Source organism: Coenobita brevimanus, chromosome 28 (assembly GCF_032717465.1).
Source record: "Coenobita brevimanus isolate Jiangsu-jjx chromosome 28, ASM3271746v2, whole genome shotgun sequence".
NCBI lineage: Eukaryota > Metazoa > Arthropoda > Malacostraca > Decapoda > Coenobitidae > Coenobita > Coenobita brevimanus.
Window position 1 is genome coordinate 11,121,982 of NC_136981.1, and position 24,789 is coordinate 11,146,770.

A 24,789-nucleotide genomic window follows, 5' to 3' on the forward strand; every position below is an offset into this window, starting at 1 on the left:
TCAGGGTTTGGCGGACGCGACGGTGTGGATGGCGGGGGTGGCGGTGACTATCCCCGCCACTGCTGGTGCGGACACCACCACCACTGGCTTAACCAGGCCGCCCAGCCCACCTGCCAGGGAGGTAGTGTACTGCGTGGACACCAGGGGCACTCCACCCCCACCCCCAGTCTTGAGCCCTTTGCTGGTGACTGGAACTGCTGCTGGCACTGCCCCACGCTGCCCCTGCGACACCACCAGTGGGGTCACCAATGGTGTACCCAGACCCGACACCAGCGTACCCACATTACTGCCCAGACCTGACACCAACTGTGTCAGACCTGCAACAAAAAACATCACACAAATCATCATTAAATGCTAAATGTAATACACTCTCATCATTGTTCGGACCTCTTTTTCAACCCAAGGATGAGGTGAGACTTGGTCCAGAAAGCAAGAAGAAAATCTGATACAGTACAGTAGAGGGAAAATTAGTCAACAGTATATTCATATAAATAGCCACTTATTAAAACCCCTGGAATTCTGACTCAGTCTCACAGGCATAACTATCCAATTATGCAAGTTTCACAAAACATGCCATATTAACACATCATCATCATTATAATATACATACAAGTCAGTAAAAAGAACTGACTAAATGCCAGAAATAAATGCCCTCAGGAATCATTTTTCTTTGCTTGGTCACACTGTGCCCTGCCATCAACTTTAGCTGGACTGCATGGGGAAAAAAAAAAAAAAAATAGTGACTTATAACAAAGACTTTACATAACTGTTTAAATGGACCAACTAAAGGGATGTGTGGCAGGGAGGTAGGATGAAAACAGGGATGGGATGGCCTGCATACATATTAATCCTTGCTGAGCTGTAGGCCTCATATGAGGCACAATGACAGTCTGCACAGGCCAAGCTACAGCCCTTATATGAGGTACAATTTACACTGGGTATACAACAGTGAGTCAAGGGAGGTACACTACCTTGCAAAGAACTCAGCATGAGTTACGGAAAAGTATTTTGGTACTGTATTTGTACTACTGGGATGGATTGTTTGGATTGGCTGGGAGTTTTGTACTGTACTAACCATTGGCGTGTGTGATGGGGAGGTAGGATGAAAGTAAAGAGGGGGCAGCCTGTGTGCACTTCACCCCAGTCCCGCCCACACTCAGGTTCAGCGGTACTGTTGTCATTGTGCCGTTGCTTCCTGAGGGGCCACAGGAGATAGGTAATTAGATATGGTAGATTATATTCAGGATCATCATCATCAGTACAGTAACATCAATATCCCATTGAGCCTAGCCTAGTGATGTCTTATTTTATTCTTGTCATCTGACAATTTTATTTAGGTTAGGTGAGAACTTTTTTCAGTATGAGAGGCTTTCAAAAGCTGAATAAACTTATCTAGTAGCTGTAAGAATAAACTAAAATTGTGTCACCTGGCTTAAAGAGGTTGATTATTATTCACTATGGACAAGTTGGATGCTTAATAACCAAGGAAACAAGACTGAGGCATTAGCTTTGAAGTTAGCTTTGACTCAAAATGCTTTGTCACTGTGGACAGCATCATATGAGGAAAAAATAATTTAAAGATATCGTCCTTTGTGGGGAGGGGGGGAAGTAAACATCCCCATCATCCCTCTACACTTTTCTTCCTGGGAATCCCCAACAGCAGATGGTCGGGACTGAACTACCTCCAGGCAATTTTATCCTCATATAACTCACTCTCAAGTACTCTGTCTTCATTGTTATTATTATTATTTTATTACTATTATTATTATTATTATAATTGGTGGATAAGGGTGTGAGGAAGAGAGGTATAGAAGTCGGTGAAGCTAGGGAACTGACGAGATTGAGCTGGCTGGATGAATGTTGTGAGAAGACGTGCATGATCAGGGATTTGGCATCCCTTTTTAATGTGGCAGCATCTGGACTGACTCTATTGGATTTGTTTATGTGAAGCTACAGAATGTGGTGAAAGTTTTTGGCGTATCAGACAGAGCCAGGATTGAAGGGGTTTGAAAGATGAGTGAATGGAAGCGTGGCCCACTGGACTGGGCAAACCTGGGCTATCGGGACGTTGCTTCTCCTCACCCTGCCCTAGGGTGGGAAAAGAGTATGATGATGATGATGATGATCAGTTACTGTACTTAGGTCACTACATGGAGAAGGGCCAAATGCAGAGTACAGGATCCTGTTTATTTCAACATTTCACTCACCAGAGCTTCTTCAGGAATAACATCAGTGGACATTGCTCTACTCCTTAAAATTTAAGGATCACCATCCAGGCTGAGGACTATTTATAGTCCTCAGTCTGAAAGGTGATCTAAAAGCATTATGGCCTTTGTCGAACCTATGTTTCACATTTACATTATTCATATTGAAACACTTTATATTTGTATTCCACCACTCGTTTCTCTAAACCTCAAAATGTTTCTCCAACATGTATTTTATTACATCCTGAACAAGGTACCCTGTAAACTCCTGCCTGGCATACATCCTGTCTACTCTTTTTTCTTTTTCAGTCAGTTCTCAACTGTTACAAAACCTATTCTCACAACACTGATACCAACCTTATTTAGCAATAGGGAAAAATTAGTAGGTACTGAGGTGTTAGGTAACATGCCTGTGAATGATTTTATTAGTTTAGCTGACCTCTGTGTTTCTAACTAGCTTCACTTTTCTATCTATCTATAGCCCGACGCCCTACTCTTGCAAAGGGTGGCCACAGACAAAACGCCTTCAAGTCGCTCTGTCACCCACCATTTGATTACCCTCCCCCCAACTCACTTCCCTCTCCCTCATATACCTCTCAACTCCATCCCTCCACCTCATCCTCAGTCTACCCCTTCCACCTACATACACCCTATTAGTCAGTCTTTCATTCTCCATTCTCTCCACATGTCCAAATAATCTCAGTGTATTTCTCCTAATCTTCTCAGCCGCATCAACATCCACCCCACACCGTTCCTTCACTTCTTCATTCGTCAACCTGTCCCTCCACATGCTCCTCTCAAGTAACTCATTTCCACTGCTCTCACTCTTGACTTGTTCCCCTCTTGCAAGGTCCACGCCTCGCTTCCACACGTCAGATTAGGGATCACACTACTATCATGCAGTGAACTTCTTGACTTCCATACTCACCTCCCTATTTCTCATCACTGCTTTCAGTGAACCAACAACCTTCCTTCCCTGCTTCACTTTTAATGATAAATATTATAGACAAAGGGTAGCTACTAGCTTTAACGGCATTTTTCCAAGAGAGGTAGTTTGGCTTAGGTATGTAGGCGATGTACTTGTGATAACTCCTCGTAAGTTAGATCTGAGCAGGCTTTTAGGTAAATAAAGAAAATAGTATAAAATTTATGGCTGAATATGAGAATGATAACAGGTTGCCTTACCTAGATGTACTTTTATTAACGGACGAAAACAGGCTGAAGTTTCCTAGTTTTTAGGAAAATTACCTCCAAGAATTATTACACATTTATCCTGCAATGGATACAACGACTAAACTAGGCACTGTCACTGGATTTTATCTTCGGACCTTGAGGATATGTCTGAGAGAATATCTAGAGGAGGAATATAAGAATATTCTTAATGCTTTCACTGAACTGAAATTCCCTCCCTACTTTATCATAAGGGCAAGGAAGAAGGCTGAAAATATCCGTACAAGAAAAGAGAGGAGAGAAGAATGTGAGAAGAGGATCATGTTACCTAATATCTCAATAGCTAGTAATGTTTCCCCACTGCTAAATAAGGTTGGTATCAGTTTTGGCGCCTGATGGTTTAGTGAGTAATTATCGCGCTCCAATCGGATTGAGCCGGTGAAGCTTTATATCCAAGGGGTGGTTGGGGTTGATTGCTCATGTAATGCCACTCAGAGATGAGTGAGGCTGGTCACTCGCATCTTAAATGTTGGGACCAATGCCTAGCCCCAGGCTCCTACGCGCTCCAATCGGATTGAGCCGGTGAAGCTTTATATCCAAGGGGTGGTTGGGGTTGATTGCTCATGTAATGCCACTCAGGGATGAGTGAGGCTGGTCACTTGCATCTTAAATGTCGGGACCAATGCCTAGCCCCGGGCTCCTACGCAATGGGGCAATGTAGGATTGGGGGATGGATGGATGGATGGACAAGTGTTGTGAAAATAGGTTCTGTAACAGTGGGCAATTGACTGAAAAAGAAAACAGAATAGACAGGATGTATGCCAGGTAGGAATTTACAGTGTACCTTGTTCAGGATGTACAGTAATAACATATATGTTGGAGGAACATTTCAAGGTTTAGAGAGACGAGTAATGGAACACAAATATGACATGAAGTGTTTCAATATGAACTAGAAAGCACTCACAGAGTGCATACCTCTGCCAATGCAATTTCCATTAAAGAGGATCCAGATCCATGGATATAGGATCCAGATCTGCCCCCAAATTTAATCAATTCTACCTTGGTCCATAGCCCACCTTTCTGGAAAATTTCACTGAAATTCAATGATAACTTTTGGAGATATTGTGTGGGATATTCTGGAGCCAGATCCACCCCAAAATTTAATCACTTCTTTCTTAGTCCATACCACATCTTTCCACAAAATTTCATTGAAATTCATGGAGAACTTTTGGAGATATTGTTCGGGATACTCTGAATACGGATAAGGCCCAAAATTTAATTTCTTCCTTGGTCTATGTCCCACCCTTTCACAAAATCTCATCAGAATCCATTCATAACTTTTTGAGTAATCCTGCTAACAGACAAAGAAACACACAAACAAACCAACATGAGGTAAAACATAACCTCCTTGGCGGAGATAATTATGCGATCGTGAAACCAGTTTGATACAGGCCACAATGCCAATTGGAAAGATTCGAAAATGATTAAACATGTAGACTGTAGCATGAAATGTAGATGAGTCCATCTTCATTGCAAATGTATGTAATGTCAACCAAAATAATGGATTCTTTATGTTAGCAAAGTCACTGACATACCTCTTAACAAGCAGACATCCAGGTTAGCCTGGTGGTGCATGACTGTTTACTTGTTGTGTCTAGGTCACCATTCAGGCTGGGGACTATTTACGGAGTGGAGTGTTGTCCACTGATGTTATTCCTGAAGAGCCTTTGGTGAGCAAAACGTTGAAATAAACTGGATCCTGTACTCTGCATTTGGCCTTTCTCTGTGTATGATATAGTCTTTGCTGTTTTCCACACAATACTTGGGTCACTGAGGTAAATCAGGTCTTAGGGAAACTGAGACAAACCTGGTGTAGGTGTAAGGGTGCGAGGTGGGGCTGGGACAGTGAGGTGTAGGGCGGGTACACCATTCTTGTTGTTGAATGCCACCATCATGGGTGTGGCACTACCCCCAGCTGCGGCCACCACCTTTCCTGCATCTTCTGAGGCATCCCCACGCTCCCCATCATTACCTCCACCACTTGCCGCTGCCGCTGCTGCTGCCGCTGAAACAAGATAGATGAGTGACAGAATTTACTTGGAATTATATGTAGAAACAGACAGACTAATGAGGATGTTAAGGAACCTTGTGGTGCTGATGTGAATGTGCTGGAAAGTATTAGGAAGAGGAGTTTTGAGATGGCTTGGCCTTGTGGAGCAAAAGGAGACACAGATTTACTTGAAGAATGTATGTAATGATGATGGAAAGGGAGACAGAATGATGAGAAGCGGTGCAAGAATGAAGGTGGTGTGAGTTGAAACGAGGGCAGCCTGATGGCACAAGCCAGGGTGACATGGAGGAAATTTAAATGTGGCCATCCCCTCCAGAATGAGGGTGTCTGACTATACATTATATAAAAAGACCGACAGTTTTCTCAATCTTGACAACAACTGAGAAATTTGTCACATTTAATTTACTTCTCCTAAAGGCAGTCCTTGTTATAAGTCAGTGAAGAGTTCCAGTATTGTCCATTAACAGTTTTTTTCTGTACAACTGAAGATGTAAAGTAGAGGAACTAACAAATCAGCTCTGCTATAAAAATGGAATTTTTTTTGGCAGTTTGTCTCTAAGTTACTATGAAATTAAAGGAAGGGTGAAGGAGATAGTGTGACATACCTGGGTGAGCAAGGGTGATTGTGAGAGGTTTGGGGGCAGGGTGGGTGTGGGTGTGGGCATGGTCGGCTGGCAGAAGTTTATATCCCTCCGGTGTTATGACCTGTATGGCTGGTTGACCCAACAGACCGCCGGGAGCCCCATTTAGCTGGACACCCCCAGCCACTAGATGGGCAGGGAGATGAAGGCCAGTTGCCCCGCCCACAATTGGCAGGTGCTCGGTCTGGACTGGGGCTGGGGGGGTTCGGCCTGCCCCCTCCCCTGCACCCCAAGTCTCCTCCTCTCCTGTGGCAGCAGTAGTGGTGTATGTAGCAACCACTGGGGTGTAGTGTGATACTGGTGGTGGTGGTGGTGGTGCCTGCTGTTGTGGTGGTGGTTGTTGTGGCGCTGTCCATTCACCGGCTTGATGCGGGGAACGGCCAGATGGTCCACGTGGGGATGCTCTAGCTGCATCTATACTTGTCGACAGATTGAGTGGCTGGTTGGGGTCACTGAAGTCTCGGGGCGGCCCAGCCACACCCTCACTCCCAAAACTGGTGGGAGGCTGTCGTGGGGCAGGGTCTGAGTGCAGGCGGGGCGACATGGTGGGAGGGGGTGCGGGTGGGCCGGTCACTGGGGTGGAGACCTGAGTGCCGGCATCACGTGGGGCCGGGGCCGAAGCTGGGGCTGAATTTGGGGTTGGAGCAGGGTCATCATCAAGGTCAGGCTGCTCGGATGCTGTAAGAATGGTATCCTTTGTAAGCAGGTTTGTTTTCCTAGCAATATGGTGCTTAAAAATTACATAAAAATACTTTGTTTCTCTAAACATTTCCACTTTTTGTTTTTTTTAATTGGTTTAAGTACAGAATGGGGGGAAGGATGTAGGAATATCTTGCATATTAGTATCACTTTGTACAGTTTTTGCTTAGTCTGATTTTACATACTGTAGTGTCATGACAACCCTAATCCTTACTTAAGTAGGATAATACCTGTAGTGGTGCTCTTGGTATCCTTGTCCTTGTGGTGGTCGAGGCTGGTTGGGTCAGGCAGGAGAGCTGAGAAGTCAATGTGGTCCCAACGTGCTGACAGCTCCTTCTTTAGGCTCGACAACTTCTGCTGGTGTGCAATCTTCTCACGGGCAAGGCGCTCCATCTCATGCTCATACTCTCGCTCCTTGCGCTTCAGTGTCTGTGGCAGCATGTGGCACATCATCATCACCATCATCATCATCATCATCCTATTTGCTACTGAAGTATAGTTTGTCCACCTTGGTAGAGATATTCATCCTTTTGCAGCTTCTTTACCATAAATAAATTACAGAATATAACAATAATAGTGCTCTATATACTGTACAGTACTTCCATAACAATTTGCGACTGAAGAGTTGAGAGGAAGGATGGGACTAGAATGTACTGGTGTTGCAATGAAGGACAGAATGAGATGGTTTGGGCATGTTGAGAGGATGAGGGATGACAACTGGCTGCAGAAGGTTAGAGGTGTGAACATCACGGGTAGGGTTGTGAGTCAGACCAAAAAAGACATGGAACGAAGTCATAGCAGGTGACCTCTGGGGTCAGGAACTGAACAGGGAGGCTGGTGTAGGTCAAGCAGTGTGGAAAGCTGCCATCAGGTGACCAAGGCTGACCCATGCAAGCATGTTGGAGCCTTTATAAACAATACAGTACGATACAATGTGACTACTAACATGTTCTGGTGTTACTGCCTTGCTACATTTGTTTTTTTCCTTTCTCCCCTTCCCTCCCTCCACCTCTCCCTCCTTCCTCTTTTCTCCCTCTCTCTCCCAACTTCTTCCCTTCCCTCCTTCTCTCCCTACTTTGCTTTTGCTTTCCTTACTTTCCTCTCCACCTCCATTTCCCTACTTTGCTCCCTCCCTCCCCCTCTTTCTCCCATCCTACTTCTCTCCTGCCATCCCTACTCTCCTCTGTAGCCTACTTTCCTCCCTCCCTTTCCCAATCCTCCCTCCCCCCTCCTCCCTACTTTACTTCACTTCCCTACTACTTTCCCTCTCCCTCACTCCATCTTTCCTATAAGCACAAGTGCTCGTGGGCCCCTTGGGACCCTCGCACTTGCTCCTGCGGAGGGCTCTCGCGCTGTTATAATATATTTTAGTTATAGCTATGGGCAAAAAATTCTACGGAGATCCTATCCCAGGTGCGACGTTTTTTGGTCAAAATGTGATCGCTCATTAAATATAGTAAAAGTTTTTCAATCGTGATGGGACCAAGTTTTTTCGCATCAGCGATTTTTTTGCGATTTTTATGCCAATTTTGGTGCGATTTTAATGTGTAGTTTCGGCTGCCCAAAACACACACACACACACACACACGGCTAATGCTATAGTATATTAGATTGTAATCTCTCACTACCCCTCCCTCCATCTCTCTCTTTCCAGCTTCTATCTCCTTCCCTACTTCTCTCCCTCCCTCCACCAAGTAATCCTCTTAGCCACACCAGGGGTCAAAACCAAGGTTCTCTCTCTCTCTCATACTGATGATGATGACGACTTATTATTAAAACGTTATACAATGAAGCATGACTATACACTTCATTAACTTGGTATTTTGATGTACTGACACATCGTGAGAGACAGACGGGGGAGAGGAGGCTGGATGTGACGTAGTATGAAGTGTCAACAAAGCCCAAAATACCACATCAGTATCGTAACACTGATTATTGTTTACCGCTACACGTTATGAAATAAACCACTTATCGCAACTGGCTGATAAAATTCTCTCTGCGTGTGTGATAGTACATTTAAATACGAAGATTATGAAGGTTTTCGTCATGCTAAACTGTAATGCTTTAAAAAGACAGTTAATCTAAACATTAAATGTTTATCGATTAATAATTGAACAGAATTAGACTCGTCCATACTCGTAAACACATACACTCGTATTTAGATTCTGAGTTTGCAATTAATTAATACTGGAGACGATGAGCTAGTTTAAAACTGACAACTGGAATTCCCCACAGATAAGCAAAACTGCGAGAGAGAGAGAGAGAGAGAGAGAGAGAGAGAGAGAGAGAGAGAGAGATGCAATGACAGGTGCGGATTAAAGCAACGGGGGGGGGGGGGATTCACAGAGTTTTACGATCGATTTCCTGTCATAAATATTTTCAAGTAACATAGGAGGAACGACATCTTTAAACCTCCCACTACAGAACTCTCTAAAACTCTTAAGTGTCAAATACTGAGCTCCCTACAACTCTCAATAACCGATATCTCTTGTTACCTCATCATAGGGAACTTCGTTATTTTTTCCTCATGTATTTTTTTTTATTACATTGTGTTTTAGTGGTTATTGGTTTTTCTGGCATCCACTTGTCTTTAAATTTTCCGTTATTATTCTCTTACTCCTTCATATTGCTCTTTCATTTATCTCGTTTTTATTTTTTTTCTTCATCTAGTATTTCGTATTTCTTCATGTTACTGTTTTGTGCTTTTTTTTTTTTTCGTTATTATCTCGCATTTCTTCATGTTGCTCTTTTGTGTATCTTTCTTCTGGTGTAATTTTGGCGGCGTTGTGGCAGTTATCGTATCCCTGGCATCCCCTTGTACCCGCCAGACGATAAGTCCTTTCTCGCTCAGCGGCAGGTCATTCACTTGATAGAGAGAGAGAGAGAGAGAGAGAGAGAGAGAGAGAGAGAGTTTAATTGTGAGGGGGTGCTACGAGGGGGGGGGGGGAAGAATGGATGGAGAAATAAGAGACAGTAAAAGGCGAGGGGGTGTTACAAAGGAGAGGAAGAACGGAAGGAGAAACGAGAGAGTTAAAAGGTGAGGGGGTGTTACGAAGGGAAGGAAGAACGGATGGAGAAATGAGAGAGAGAGGGGTGGAAGGCCGAGTACAAGACGAGACGTGGGGGAGGAGGACTGGAAGTGTGCTAAGCTTAATGTGAGAAGGGGAGGGAAGGAGATAAGACCAAGAGGAGAGGGGAGGGGAGGGGAGGGAAGGAGATAAGACCAAGAGGAGAGGGGAGGGAAGAGAAGAGGCAAAAGAAGGAAGGGAGGGGGGGACTGGGAGAGAAGACCAGAGGGGAAAGAAGGGAAGGGAGGGGGAAAGGGAGGTGAGGAGGGGAAGATGAGGAAGGGAAGGGAGGGGGAAAGGGAGGTGAGGAGGGGAAGATGAGGAAGGGAAGGGAGGGGGAAAGGGAGGTGAGGAGGGGAAGATGAGGAAGGGAAAGGAGGGGCGGGGAGGAGGAAGGTCAGAGAAGGGAGTTGTGATCAATAAGGCGATGACGTCACAGAGGCCATGTGAAGTGATGACGTCACACACACACACACACACACACACACACACACACACACACACACACACACACACACATCCATTTATATACTCACCAACACATTCAAAACTCATACACAAAACCGTTAATAAACATACTGAATACAATTATACTTTGTTTCACACACAGTAACAACAATAATAATAGCAACAACAACAACAACAACAACAATAATAATAATAATAATAATAATACCTGTATGTTAACGTTAAATGCAAATTCCGAGACTGATTTTTTTTTTTTTTAACAGTTTAAAGGCGACATTTACAGCCAGATAACAAGGTCACTTACAAAGGAAGGAGTGTGAAGTTTAGTAGGTGGTGTGTGTGTGTGTGTGTGTGTGTGTGTGTGTGTGTGTGTGTGTGTGTGTGTGTGTGTGTGTGTACATTTATTATCGCTTACGTCCTATCCCGTGTCAGTATTTATTAATGTTCCCAAATCCTTGTGACTACTCATAAGTGCTCATGAGTGTTCATAAATTCGCGAGAAATCCTAAGAGCTACTTATGAAGCCTCACAAACACTGCCACTTTTCGCATCTCAGGGCCCCAGTAGACGTGCTGGGTAGCTGTTACAATGACTTAAGAGTTTCTCAAGCGCTAGAGATTGCAATATGGCCGACCAACTTCGAATCCGTCATCCGTGCTTCTTTCGTCCTCGAAGAAACACTGTTACCGTCGCAAGGATGTTATGTTTTTACCGGAGTTGGTTTGTTTGTCTGCTGGCAGGATTACTCAAAAAGTTATGAACTGATTTTGCTGAAATTTCTGGGAGAGGTAGGGTATGGCCAAAGGAACAATCCAATACATTTTGGTGGTGATCCGGATTCATCAACCGGATCCAGGAATTTTCTGAAGGATTATTTGCCACTGGGATGGTGGCAATTTCAAGATTCTTCCTTCTAACTCAATAAATAATGCCTACAATGCTTGCACAAAAATTACAAGATAACATTCGGCCTTGGCGGAGGTTTGCAATCTCGGACTGATCTTGATGGATACGATGATGATAAACGGAAAAAGGGTATACACTGGATCTTGATGACCTCGTTCACGTGATTGAGTTCGAGAGTGAATTGCTACCGCAGAGAGTGAAGCCAAGCTGTAACTGCAGATATATGTGGCATTAACACTGCGATCATTAGCATTTTTTTTAAATTATCACAAACTACCTGAAATTTGTATTACAAAGAACAAAAGTATCCCCCCCCCCCTCAACTGTCACAAAGTTGCTTTAAAAACAGACCAAAATGACAAGACCGGCTACCGGTACTCGTCCAATTTTTGCATCTGAAAGTAACTCCGGATAACTGTTGATAAAGGTTAAGATGTCCATATCAATATGCTTATTTGTATTTATAACTCAGTATTTCTGCAAAATACCTGTCTGACAAGGCGAACTGGTCATTTTATAAAGGCAAGACACTTTTTCTAACTGCAGCATGTTTTCTCTCGCAAGCAAGTCCTAAGACTGCTCCTGATCACAGGTCTGAGAGCGTTGTTGAATACCTCCTAGGAACTTCACAGCTGTTAGTGACTTGGGGAGATGTGAGTGGATACTTGTGAAAAATCACAGGTATGATGATAAATACAGGTCGTGGTGGTTCATTGGTTAGAACCTCCCAACAATATCCGATGTTGGCTTCACTTTGTTTTATCAATTTATACAAACTGTTTTTATCAATTTTTACAAACCTGAATGTGCCTATGCGCCGCCTTCAGGATGGTCTGGTTGGATATCTTCTTGTCCTCCAGTGCTGGCAGCTGTCGCCGGAGAGTCTCAAAACACTCCTTCAGGTGGGCTCGACGGTTCTTCTCCAGCTTGTTGTGAACCTCGCGGGACGGGGTGCTCCTGCAGGGGTAAACAGGGGGGAGGAGATTAATGGAGGGGTATAAAAAGTTCTGGGACTTCGGAGGGCTGACGCATAACACCACTGGAAGATAAAGTTGGCCAGTTCCATAGTCTGTGTTCCTGAGCGGTTCAAAGGAGGGAAGAGGGCGTTGACAGGCTTTTAGGGCGTGAACAGAGGGCTGAGTGACATAAAGGTCATGGTGAAGTTTGGTGATATCTTTGTCTGTTTGTAAAAGAGTTCTCAGAGGGTTGAAGGATTTGAATGGATTGAAAGTTGAAGTATAAGAACACTGAGATATTTAAGGTTGGCTGGTTCCTTGGGGGCTGAGCAGGAGGTTCCGTCTTTTATTTCATTTTCTGGAGGAAGGAGGGGAGGGTTGAAAGTGATTTTAGGTTTTTGTAGAGGGGTTTAGACAAGGTTGAGGCCTTAAGAGCACATTAATGAGTTGGACTTACTTTCATGGGCCTTAACTTGTGCCTCGGCCTTATTAGAAGGATCATTTTAACATCAAATCAGTGTTCTGCTCCTACGAGAAGCTGTATGGTTGGCATTTGACTCAATACATCATGTTTAACCCTGACCTTGAAACGGTAGCCCCTTAGGGTAAAACAGTTTCCATTACCGTATGGTACTTCCAGGACAGTTATTAGTTCTTTGTCCATGACTGTGACAAATTAGCACCCGACTGCATATAATGAGAAACGGGCGAAAAAAAAAGTTAGGTAAAGAGAAGTGAGTGAAAAAAGTTTTGGAAACTGTTGACTCTCTTGAATTAGAGGGGAGCTATCCTTCGTGTTAAAGGTACTCGCTACAAAACATATTTACTACCTGACGCTGGGAATCCATTGTTCAGTTCTACAAAACGTCTGATTAGCGTCATGCTGTATTGCAGAGAGATTTGGCCACTGAGAAAAGAACATACAAGCACAAGGAACATACAGTAAGGAGAATGGCGAGATAGATGAGTACAGCAGTGAATGAGACCTACGAACAGTGTACTGCAAGAGATGCGAAGTGGTACGTTAAGATGGCCTGGACTATGGAGGGGAGGGAGGAAAAGGACTGGTTGAGAAGGATCACTGGTATGACTGCGGAGGGAAGAATGTCCAGAAGCAGACCAAGGAAAACATGGGATGAAGTCTTGCGTGGAGACCTCAGGGGTTGGGGAGTGAGTAGGAGAATGGCTCCTGATCGTGACAACTGTTGAGTTGCCAGTGGTATCAAAGGTAAAGCATCAAGAAAGGGCTGACAGATTTGGTACCCACCCTGAGCGTTTCTTTTCGTCCCTGAAGGTGTCATCGTGGTAGATGTGGTGGGCGTGGTTGTTGTGGTGGTGGGTGTAGGGGTGTGGGTGTGTGGGGGGCGGCAGGGTGAGGGGCTTAGTCACCCCGTTGTGCCGCCCCCCAACGCCAGCTCCCACACCCCCATCGCGACACTCACTCCCGCTTCCAGCACCCCCACTAGAGGAGGTGGCGGTGGGGGAAGTAGTTGAGGAAGGTGGGGAAGCTGAGTCAAGTCTCAGAGCGCTGAGAAGGCCAAGTGGGGAAGTGGCCCCCCTCACCCCGCCCCGTGGGGGGGAGGCGGGGGGCGAAGTGGGATGTGTGGCAGCTCGGGGTGAAGTTTGCTGGCCCCGAACACCCACGGTGGGCGGTGTTAGAGGCCCGCCCACCCCGCCCACACGCCGCACATCATCACGGGGGTGGGCGGGGCTGGTTGGGGAGGTACGGGGGGCTACGGGTGAGGTAGGGCCCGGCGCTCCCCCTTGCTGGTGTTGTTGGTTGTGGTGTTGGTGGTGGTGGTTGTGGTGCAGGGGTGGTGGGCGTCGCACCACACCTCTCTTAACGCCATCACCTCCACCTTCATCACCACCCTCATCTGGAACACAACACAACACCGTTACGACACTGTTAGTATACTGTTCTTATACATCACACAGTACTGTACCGCTACATTGCACTACACAGGAACACATATGCCACACCACACCAGTACACTCGTCCTACACACACACACACACACACACACACACACACACACACACATCAAGATATGATAGATATAATTCTCTCTCTCTCTCTCTCTCTCTCTCTCTAAGTATGGTAGATGCAACAGGTGTCGTCATCATCACCCTAGACCTACTACTTATTAACCGTTTTAGCCCGAAGGTGTACGGTACTGTATTAGATTCTTACTGTCTGCAGACGATTTTCCTGACATAGGAAAGATCTGTAGTAGTAGTAGTAGTAGTAGTAGTAGTAGTATAGTAGTTGCTGTTGTTATTGTTGTTGTTTTTGTGGCCCTAGGCTCATCCGGACGTGGACCAGGTGGACTGCAGGCTGAAGCACATACCTCCTGCAGTCTACCAACCCCCCCTTGAAGAACTGGGTGGAGAAATTAAGGACATTTACATAACTGGTCACGGAGCTGTCCCGTGCCACGCCGTGAAAGCATTCTTCTCCAGGACCACAACAAACGTAAAGACGAACGCTGGAGAGGATACGTGGGAATGGAAGAAGAGATAGAGGAAGAACGGATATCACTGCGAAAGAAATGGAGTGTGGAGGTGGAGTGAAATGGGGTGTGGAAGTGTGTAAAGGAATGGAAAGTGGAGGTTGGTAAATAATGTGGAAGATCAGAAATTGGCCAGATGTGGAATGAATGTAGACATGAACGTGATGGATGTAATAAGGAGGAGGAGGAGGAGGAAAAGTTGGCGTGGATGTGGAGAGGAGAAAGGTGGAAAGCGGAGAGGAGTGGAGGCAGAGGTGGTCAGGGTGGAGGCAGCAGCACCATGCAGTGGAGCGCAGGCCAGACATAGTACACAACGATGAGAGAGAGAGAGGGGGGGGGGAAATGGTAGATGAGTGAGGGGAAGAGGAAAGGGGTGGGAAGGGAAGGCGAGGTTGAACGCTTGGTGGGCGCACGAGGTAGTGGAGTAAACAAGGAGGGGAGGGGTGAGTGGGAGGACAGACTATAAAAAGAAAAACGCACACACACACACACACACACATCAAATCACTACTTTATTCGATCCAGATTAACGTCTCCTAAAATACCAAACAATACAAGTACACATCACCAAAACACCACCGAAAAAAGCCCTTAAAATTACATAAAACGACCCTATAAATGAGGAAAGTAAATAGAGAGCGCATGGGGAAGGCTATACATGGGCGGAGTCAGAAGGGGCGTGGGCGGGGCTGTGTGTGAGTGGGCGGAGTCTACACACTAGTTGCCACGTTTAGCTATTTTCATACGGTGGCATATTTATAAATTTTCTAGAGCTGAAACCCGAGGAGGTATTTTTACATTATTCCAATCTACAGGCTATTATACTTCTCAAATAGTAGGAATTGGTTTTAGTGCCGTATTCTGGGTGGCACTAAGTTTCAGAGCACATTTTTCTTGGCAATTTAAGTTTATTACACCTCACGTGCTATTGTTGTAAATATACCTCGGCATGTTGTAAACCATTTCGAAACTACAAGTCATGTAGTTAAACAAAACAATGCTTAGGTGTAATATGCGTATTAAATCGCTAAAGAAGGGGTACTAGGAAACCTCCAGTCACTTACAGATCCTTGATAATTACGAACCCAGATCCCGAGGTATTTACATGTAACGCCAGACTGACATCTATTATCGATTTTATTATATTCGCGACATTAGAGATCTTGGCAGTGTCTGTATTTACATTTTATAGATATTACTGTTATCTCTGGCGATTTAATGGGTATGGTGCATGTAATGGTTTGCTTTCACCTGACAGAACTGGTCCACTCCCATAATTAGAAATGGCCCAAGTCGTGACTGCATGAAATTCGATGAGTCTTGGTTATGAGGTAGGCAACTAAAATCGACCCCCAATCTGACTAGCTTCACTTGGCTATCAAATGAGCTGAAAGAGGTTACAGATCTTCGTCTATCAATGTACACTTACAGTGAGTCTGGCAACTCACCTACACTGCATATTTCTAGCGATAGTATCGTAATTTCAGTTTTATTTTAGCAGCTTTCTAGAGATTTTAGTACTATTTCCAGCTATACTCTATATACTGTATATCTGTTTCTACCGATATACTGTACAGGTTTTTGTGCACGTAGACACTTGCTAATCTGGCATCACCAATGCGCGCGCACGTGGGGATGGAGGAAGATGAGGGGGAGAGGGGGAGGATGGCAGTGGTGGCGGTGGTAGTTCCCAAAACAGATTTACATAGGTCGCTAAACTTGCATTCACATGGTGTTAGAAAGACGTTAAACACAAAAATCTGTAAAATTACCAAGAAATAGGCTACAATCGCAAAAACTTAGTCATGAGAAGCCAAAAAATAGATATATAATGCTAAATGGAAATCTGTGGACGTGGCTATAAATGGCCAAAATGGCAACCTGGGCTTGTGGTGGTGGTGGGAGGGTGACTTACGTAAGAGTCACATGAACAGCGGTAACGGAACACCCTGCCTGCCTGCCTGCCTACCTCACACGTACACCACCCCATCGCGCACCTACCTACCTACCGCCCCCCCTACCCTACTTCACCACCTGTCTTCCAACCTATCTATCTCTACCATCCCCCTACATATCTAGCCACATACTAGTCGTTTGCCTAACTACCCACATACCTATCCACCCACATAACTATATACCCACTTCCCTACTTGCATCACCACTACCTACCTACCTATCCACCTTGCTTCACTTGCACCCACCAGTCTACCTACGTCACACACCACCTGCCTACCACCCATCACCTACCTACCACCTATTACCTACCTACCCACCCATCCCAGCCTCACCCTCACTGGCACATCCAATCTCTGCCTGACTCTTCCTGCCCCCTCCCCCCATTCCACCCGACCACTGCCTTCCTGCGAACCTTATTTCCTTGCCCCCCACCCCACCCCATCTCTCTCCACTCTTCCCCCCCTCCTTCTCCCATCACCTCCTGCCTTCACTTCAAACCTCCCCCAACCCACCATACCCAACCTCCCCTCCCTCCACTTCACACCTATACCCCACCCTGCCTCTCTCGCCTCCCGCCTAGCTTCTGCATTCTGGGAGCGACAAAGTTTGCATCCCTTAGTACGTTCTCCCAGCATTGCCACAACAGCGACAGAAGGCGTAAGCAACAGTAATGCACGTTAATAATTCATTCCGCCTCTAGACACACCGATTATTTTTCAGCCATGCAGTATTCCAGTGGATATTGGCGGCGATTGTACTCGGTAAATTATTGAATAGAAGGAATTTATCTGCACTTTCAATCAAAACTAAAATGTACACAAGAATTTTCCGCTAAAGTATGCATAGCCCGTGATTGGATATTTGCACCAGAGGGCGGGGCCTTGGTGAGAAATTAAACAAACATTATGACATTACTAGAAAAAGCTTGTCTCTTTCTCCCTCTTTTCTGTCGGTTTCGGCTCGGATGTTTTATGAGGGTGGTGGCTGGGAGGGGGAAAGGTGGACCAAGGAAGAGGTGAGGGCTGGGCATGAGCTACGTGACTAACCCTTTCACTACGATGGCATACGTTCATATTTTTTTCCTTGCTGTGTCCAAGTGATTTGTAAAACTTGGGATTGGCTTCAGGACTAACGGATAAATAGATGTGTGGGGGGGGAGAGAGAGAGAGAGTATCCATTTTGTTGCTGTCCTAAAACTGATAAAGCAGAGAACGTGTTATTTATATAAACTACGATGCACAATTACAAAAACTACTCTCTCTCCAGACGCCCCAACCTGCCTGCCTCTTACCCTGCCTCAGGCGTTAACACCTGTCGTTCCTAACCCCGCCTACCTACCTACACCTGCCTCCGTGTGTGTGTGTGTGTGTGTGTGTGTGTGGAGAAATTTGCACACATTTACACACCTACCACTCACACCTGTGTAATGAAATATGCACATACATACCCTTCCCTCCCTCCCCCCCTCTCTTTCTCTCTCTCTCTCTCTCTCAGATTCCCAACCTGACCAGGCACATGAGGCAGGAGTGTAGGCAAGGGGGTAAAGGGTAGGCAGAAATAGGTAGGTAAGCAGGTAGGCAAGGTCGGTAGGCAGGTAGTTCTAAGGTGGGGAAGGTGAGGCAGGCAAGATTAAAGAGGTAAGGGCTTGTGTGTGTGTGTGTGTGTTAGAGAAAGAGAGAGAGAGAGAGAGAGAGAGAGAGAGAGAGAGAGAGAGAGAGAGAGAGAGAGTGGAGGTTAAAGAGTGAGAACGAGGGAGGGGGGAGGAATGGAAGAAGGGGAGGGGTAGATAAGGGAGAGAAGGGAAGATGAGGAGGGGAGGGAGGAGTTGAGGGCAGGAGAGGGAGAGGAAGGAAGGGGGAGGGGATAAGAGATGAGTGGGAGGGGAGGAAAGAGGAGCGTGGAATGTGTACATGGTACGAAATGGCAACACTTCCCCTCCCCTCCCCTCCCCACTTTAGTGTCTGACTCCGCCCACTTCCCTCCCCTTCCCTCCCCACCCCAAAGTCGCTGTATAGTATTTGGCAACCAGACAAGTGCACATCCCCCCCTCCCCCTTCCTCTCTTCCCCTCCCCCTCCCAACATCCCCGTCTCCCTTGCCCTTCTCTCCTTTCCCCCCGGGCCGGTCAGACTCTACGACAAAGTTCGTTTCCACTCCCTCTTCACCCAGCACAACTGGGCACCAGGATGTCAAATAGTATGTAAAACGTTGTGGAGATTTCGTAACCCTTCTTCCTTAGCGATTTATCCTGCACATTACGCCTCATTATAATCCTAAACGTTAAGAGAATGTTAAGGTGTAATACAAAAAATAAATTGCTAATGAAAAGGTGCTACCGAAGCTTCCTGTACCACCTATACACCCCAAACCTTCCCATCCTATTCTCCTCTTAGTTTCTCCTCACCCCCTCTTTTTCTTATTCTTCCCCCCTCCCTCTCTCCCTCTTCTTTATTTTCCTCCCCTCTCCTATCTGTCTCCTTCCTTCCCCCACTCTCTCCCTCCCCTTCTCTGCCCTCCTCCACTTCCCCTTCAAATCGTCTTTCCTCTCCCCTCTCCCCTCCACTTAGACTCACAAGATCAAGCCTGGCCAACACCACGCCTCTCTCTCTCATCTACTTACCACTTACTAACCAACGTACCAGCATACATATCTACCTACCTATTAACCTACCCACCTCCCTACCTTCACAGTATACCTTCACCCTATAGTACCTGCCTTCCTCCATCTACCTACCTACAGCCTATCTATCTACCTGCCTACCTACTAATCTATCACCCAACCCACTCCGTACCTACTTACCGTATCAATCTTCTAAGAGAGTATCGGTAAGTAATTATTATGTACACATTTAGAGGGTTCGTGTGCATTTCTGACTTTAAACACACACACACACACACACACACACACACACACACACACACACACACACACACACACACACCTGTTCATACTTACGCAGGTGTTTCTGTCCACACTTGTCATGTCACATACCTTCATCCTCTCTCTCTCTCTCTCTCTCTCTCTGACCCAGTTCACAGAATCCACAGCTAAAAATACGTAATTGGTTTTCCTTCTAAGTTAACGTTGTTTTGAAAATAACTTTATTGGTTAAATAGACCAGAGAGAGAGAGAGAGAGAGAGACTGAGAGAGAGGGAGGCATGTTGTGATACAGGCACGCAGTGTAAGGAATGATTGTGTGTGTGTGTGTGTGTGTGTGTGTGTGTGTGAAATAATTATACGCGTGTATACATCAAATGTGTACGCGTTTAAATCATTATGTAAGGGGGGGGGTGTACAAATAATAGTGTGCGCGTATATATAAATAACAGTGTGTACGGACGCGTGTGTGTACGTGTGTGCAAGGTCATAGAGTGTCTGGCGTGGAATTTAAAGTCAGGCCCTTACACACCCCACCATGCTCACCCCCACCGTGCTCACTATCACGCTCACCCCGCCACGCTCACTGCCATGCTCACCCCCACCATGCTCACTATCACGCTCACCCCGCCATGCTCACTATATGCTCACCCCGCCATGCTCACCACTGCGCCCTCAACTCTTCACCACACCTTGCACAGAGAAGACTTCGTAGTTCCTCTTCCTTAGCGATATATGCATTACAGCTGAATGTCCTCTTGTATGTTACTAATGCAGGCGATACTGGTACACAAAAGAGTGTAAACGTGTAACATGCAAAATAAATCAAGAAGGAGGATGTGTTTGGAAGCCTATGGTGAACAGTATACATGCTCAATTCAACACCAGTCAGCATGTATACGCTATGCTCCGTTTAACTCCACATAAGCTCATTTTAACACCACATATGCTCAATTAACACCACCTATGTTCCGTTTAACACCACAAATGCTCCGTTCAATATATACCACTTTATGAAGGAGCCAACACGCGTAACTCAGCTCAACGCAATGCCTTTGTTTTATCTGACTCATTTCCTTCTGTGCGATAACGTAGTGTTTTAGTGTTGCTATTTAGATTATTTATTTTATATTTATGGGACTGGTGAGATCAGAATACATACATAGCCCTCTTTAACCCCTCCATTACTCGAGGCTGCAGTAGTAATAGTAGTAGTAGTCACAACCCCAGGCTTATCTGAAACGTAATCCCGGTGGACTGCTGGATGAAGTTCCCCTCATGTTGCAGTGCACGGGGACACAGTTGAGGGACGTTTGCATAACCGGTCGGAGGAACTGCTAAACGATATCGGTGCCACCACGTGAAGGCGTCTCTCTACAGCACCAAAATTAAGATTAAAAAATAAGTTAGTCAATGATGTTAAACTAGGCTGTATCTGTGCGTTTGTATGTATTTATGTGTGTATTTTACGTCAATTGTTTTCGTGGATGTATGTATGGAATATCATTACGTAAGTGTGTGTTATTACGTGTGTGGGTGTGAGCGTACCCTGCCATGTGCGTCTGTACTGTATCGAACGTTTATGTGTACATCCTGTTATGTGCGATTGTGTGTATCCTGTTATGTGCGTTTGTGTACATATATAAATGTGTGTGTGTGTGTGTGTGTGTGTGTGTGTACCTTCTCATGCGTAGATGTGTACGAATCCTATGTGCACTTGTGTATTGTGTGTGCGTGTATAACATGTTTCGTCATTTCGTGTGTGAGTGCAACTTGGTGTACCTCATATCGCGTGTGTGTGGAGTATTACGTCATGTGGGCGTGTGTATACCATGTGTGTGTGCTGTGACGTACGGTACGACGTGTGCGTATCTGTGCCATGTGTCTGTGTGCACGTTTAGTGTTTGTACATGTGTGTATGTAGGTGAAGTATTACGTCATTGTGTGTGTGTGTGTGTGTGTGTGTGTGTGTGTGTGTGTGTGTGTGTGTGTGTGTGTGTGTGTGTGTGTGTGCGGTGTTACGTCATATGTGCGGAAGCGTGTGCATCCTGTGTGTGTATGTGGATGTCATATGTTCTTGTGTGCATACATGTGTTTGTTATGTACGTGCGTCTGCGTGCGAATATTTATATGTCTGTGTATGTTAACCAAGGCTCCTAAGATCCACTTTGAGTTAAATAATACAGTATATAATGTGTGTGTGTGTGTGTGTGTGTGTGTGTGTGTGTGTGTGTGTGTGAAGGATGTCATGTGCGTGTGTGCCTATTAATATCATGCACGTATGTGTGTGTTTGCAACCTTTGTGCGTGTCTATTAATACCATTGTGTGTGTGTGTGTGTGTGTGTGTGTGTGTGTTAGCTACGTGTATACCTCCTACTGGCTAGCCTTTACCCGCAAGGTTTATATTTGAGTTTTGTTACTTCCACACGAATTTACTTAAAGGAAGGACATATTTTAAGTGGCACAGGCCGTTTCGCACCTCTTTCTCTCTCTCTCCCTGTCTCTCTAATATACAACAGATTTCCGAGGCACAAAGAATAAATCGCTTAGGAAAATGTGTTAACCAAATCTTCAGTGCCACTTACAACAGGGCCTCCTAACTCAGGCCTGTGATAACCGGCACATTTATCACACTATGACGTCATTCTAATCTGTGGCTCTGATTGGCTTGTGATAGGCCTCGTGGTCGTTAAATCTGATTGTCAACAACACCATTACGCCATCAGAGGAGCCATCAAACCTTCCCTGATTCTGACGGCCAATACACTCTGATTGGCATAGAGGTTATTCACAGGACTACAGTATAGTGTTTTTACTCTAACTTGGCCTAAAACTGCCATCTCTCCAACCCGAATGTTGAGTTGTGGCAATAGACTAACACTAGAATATGATGCTATATAGTCGCGAAGAAGTGCTGTGGAATGAATGTACAGCCACAGCACTGTATTTTTCTTCCCCTCGGCTACATGTAATAAGCTGCAAAGAGGCTAAATTCCGGGCCAAGTTAGAGTAAATATGGTATAGTTCAATCAACCGTCCATCCAACTACAGTACATTTGTCCCTAACAAGCTTAGCGATTTATATTTGGATATGGCTGGTTATTATCCTTTCGAACGTTATTTGTTCAAAGTATGGTGATATTGGAAGGATTTAAAGAACATAGAAAAGGACAGTAAAGTGTAATACGCAAAATAAATCGTTTAGGGAAAGATGCTAGGGAGCTTCCTTGACCGACGTGATACGCTACATTATTTCCCCGTATTCTGAGTTACGTAAGTTGCACCTCTACGTTAACGACTTAGTATTCTGAATTTCGTTGCAACTCTTCGTTAACGATTTATTTTTGCCTATAACACTTAGCATTCTCCAGTACCTTATGTATCGGGTTAATATCTACACAGTCTACATCACTAACATACCAAAGCATGCAGAAGTGTAAAGTGCAGAATAAATCGCTAAGAATGGGGTGTTACGAAATCTCCCCAGTTAATTAGCATACGACCTCGACTCTCGTCATCTACTCCATCATCTGAACCCCCCACCCCCTTATCCAGGCAGCAATTTGAACCTCACCCTATACTTTGAACCCATATTTTTGAACTCACCCGTAATTTTGGATTCAACCTATACTTTGCACTTTAAACACGTTATCTTGTACTCTGAAGCCTTTGTATTACTCTCAGACTCTTTATATTGGATTCAACCTTTTTCTCGTACTCTGCATCAATTTTGCATCAAGTCACTAAAGTACTCTCAGATCCTTTATTTTAGTATTCAAGACATATTCTGTACTATAAACCCATTAATTTGTATTCTGAAGCCCTGTTTTGTAATATACGCCCACATCTTGCAGTCTGAACCCCTTTTTTGTACTCCGAATACAATATTATATCCTCTGAACCTTCATTTTACATTCAGAACCCTAATCTTGTGCTCTTAGGCCAATTTGTGAGTTCTAATCCCCTTCTTCCCACTCAAACTCTTTATTTCGCATTTTAAAACCCTTATTTTGAACCATGAATCCATATCTGATATTCATAATCCACTTATCTTACATTCTAAACCCGTATTTTGCATTTTAAGCCAATATGTTATAACCAGAACCCTTGCTTTGAATTCAGACTCCCGATTTCTCTTCTGATCCCCTTGTTGTATTCTAAATTCATGTTATGCATCGTTAAGTCCCTGTCTTACAATCAGCACCTTTAAACCTGAACTCAGCATCAATATTTTGCATTCTGATTATTCATTTTGTATTATGATTTCTTATTTTGCTTTTAAAACCCATACGTTGTACCACGATCCCTTATACTGAACCGAGATCCCTTATGAATTCTGATTTTTTTTTTTTTTCATTCTGATTCCTTATTTTGCACTCTAAACCCATACTTTGTACCACGATCCCCAATACTGACTCGAGATCCCTTACCTTATGAATTCTGATTTTTCTTTTGCATTCTGATTCCTTATTTTGCAATGTAAACCCATACTTTGTACCACGATCCCCTATACTGACTCGAGATCCCTTACCATCAGCGAGGTAATTATGAATCCACTTCTTCTTCGGCGGGTGGGACCATTTCTCGACGGGGTCCAGCTGCTTCAGGCCCATCTTCACCATCACACGAACGCACCCGACCCGACCCGACCCACCCACAGCCTCACCGAATACGCTGTGGGGGCGTGGGGGTGGACGCTGGGGGGGGGAGGGTTGTGGTGGCCCTCTCGGTAGACTTGTGGTGGATGAGATGACGTGGGTGTGTGGTGGTTGAAGGTGGGTTTGTGGTGTGGGAGGCAGTTGTGGTGGTTGTGGGTGTGTGTGTGGAAGAGTTTATGGTTCAGTTGTGGTTGGGTTTGTGGAGTTACAGAGGTTTGGGAGGGGTGTGAGTGGGTTGGTAGTGGTTATAGGTGGGGTGTAGGTGGGTTTGTGGTAGTTGCAGGTGGGGTTAAGGTGGTTGAGAGTTCGTGCGGGGAGACTAGGCGGGGGTGTGGAGCCTGGCCCAGTAGTGGTTCAGTCTGGGTGTGTGGCTTCAGACGGAGTGTGGGTGTGAGTGGGTGTAAGGGACTGAGTGAGTGTAGGTGCGTGTGTAGGAGGTATGGAATTACTGTAGCTGTGTGTATGTATGTGTATAATTATCAGTTTGTTGGTAAGTGTTGCTGGGTGTAAATATTTGGCACTTTTTCTCCTGGACGGTTCCTTTGTGTCACTCCCTATGGTACCCCACTCCCTGTCCCCTTGCTACTGTACCGTTCTCCC

At 45.2% G+C, this 24,789-nt stretch overlaps 1 protein-coding gene across 3 annotated transcripts; it reads right to left on the reverse strand.

Annotated features, from left to right (window-relative positions):
- LOC145394824 (uncharacterized) lies at positions 1-24,348 on the reverse strand. 3 transcript variants are annotated; one of them, XM_080268624.1, is made up of 8 exons: positions 24,063-24,348; positions 13,451-14,060; positions 12,028-12,184; positions 7,016-7,214; positions 6,051-6,764; positions 5,242-5,430; positions 1,076-1,195; positions 1-317 (listed from the first exon to the last, which is right to left on the reverse strand). In XM_080268624.1, the coding sequence occupies exons 1-8, from the start codon at positions 24,151-24,153 to the stop codon at positions 1-3; spliced, it is 2,397 nt and encodes a 798-aa protein (XP_080124750.1). In that variant the 5' UTR covers positions 24,154-24,348. The 3 variants fall into 3 exon arrangements, with proteins under 3 accessions (XP_080124750.1, XP_080124749.1, XP_080124748.1); XM_080268623.1 differs by having other exon boundaries at positions 5,242-5,433; XM_080268622.1 differs by having other exon boundaries at positions 5,242-5,439.
- Positions 24,349-24,789: the final 441 nt, after the last annotated feature.

What these genes read in the sequence shown, in the direction of transcription:
- LOC145394824 (XM_080268622.1), bottom strand. Translation starts at nt 24,153, where the DNA reads ATGGTGAAGATGGGCCTGAAGCAGCTGGACCCCGTCGAGAAATGGTCC. An exon ending in CACCCTTACACCTACACCAG is followed by an intron (nt 1,196 to 5,241) that starts GTTTGTCTCAGT and finishes GTGGCCCCTCAG; the next exon opens with GAAGCAACGGCACAATGACA. An exon ending in CCCCATCACACACGCCAATG is followed by an intron (nt 318 to 1,075) that starts GTTAGTACAGTA and finishes TTTTTGTTGCAG; the next exon opens with GTCTGACACAGTTGGTGTCA.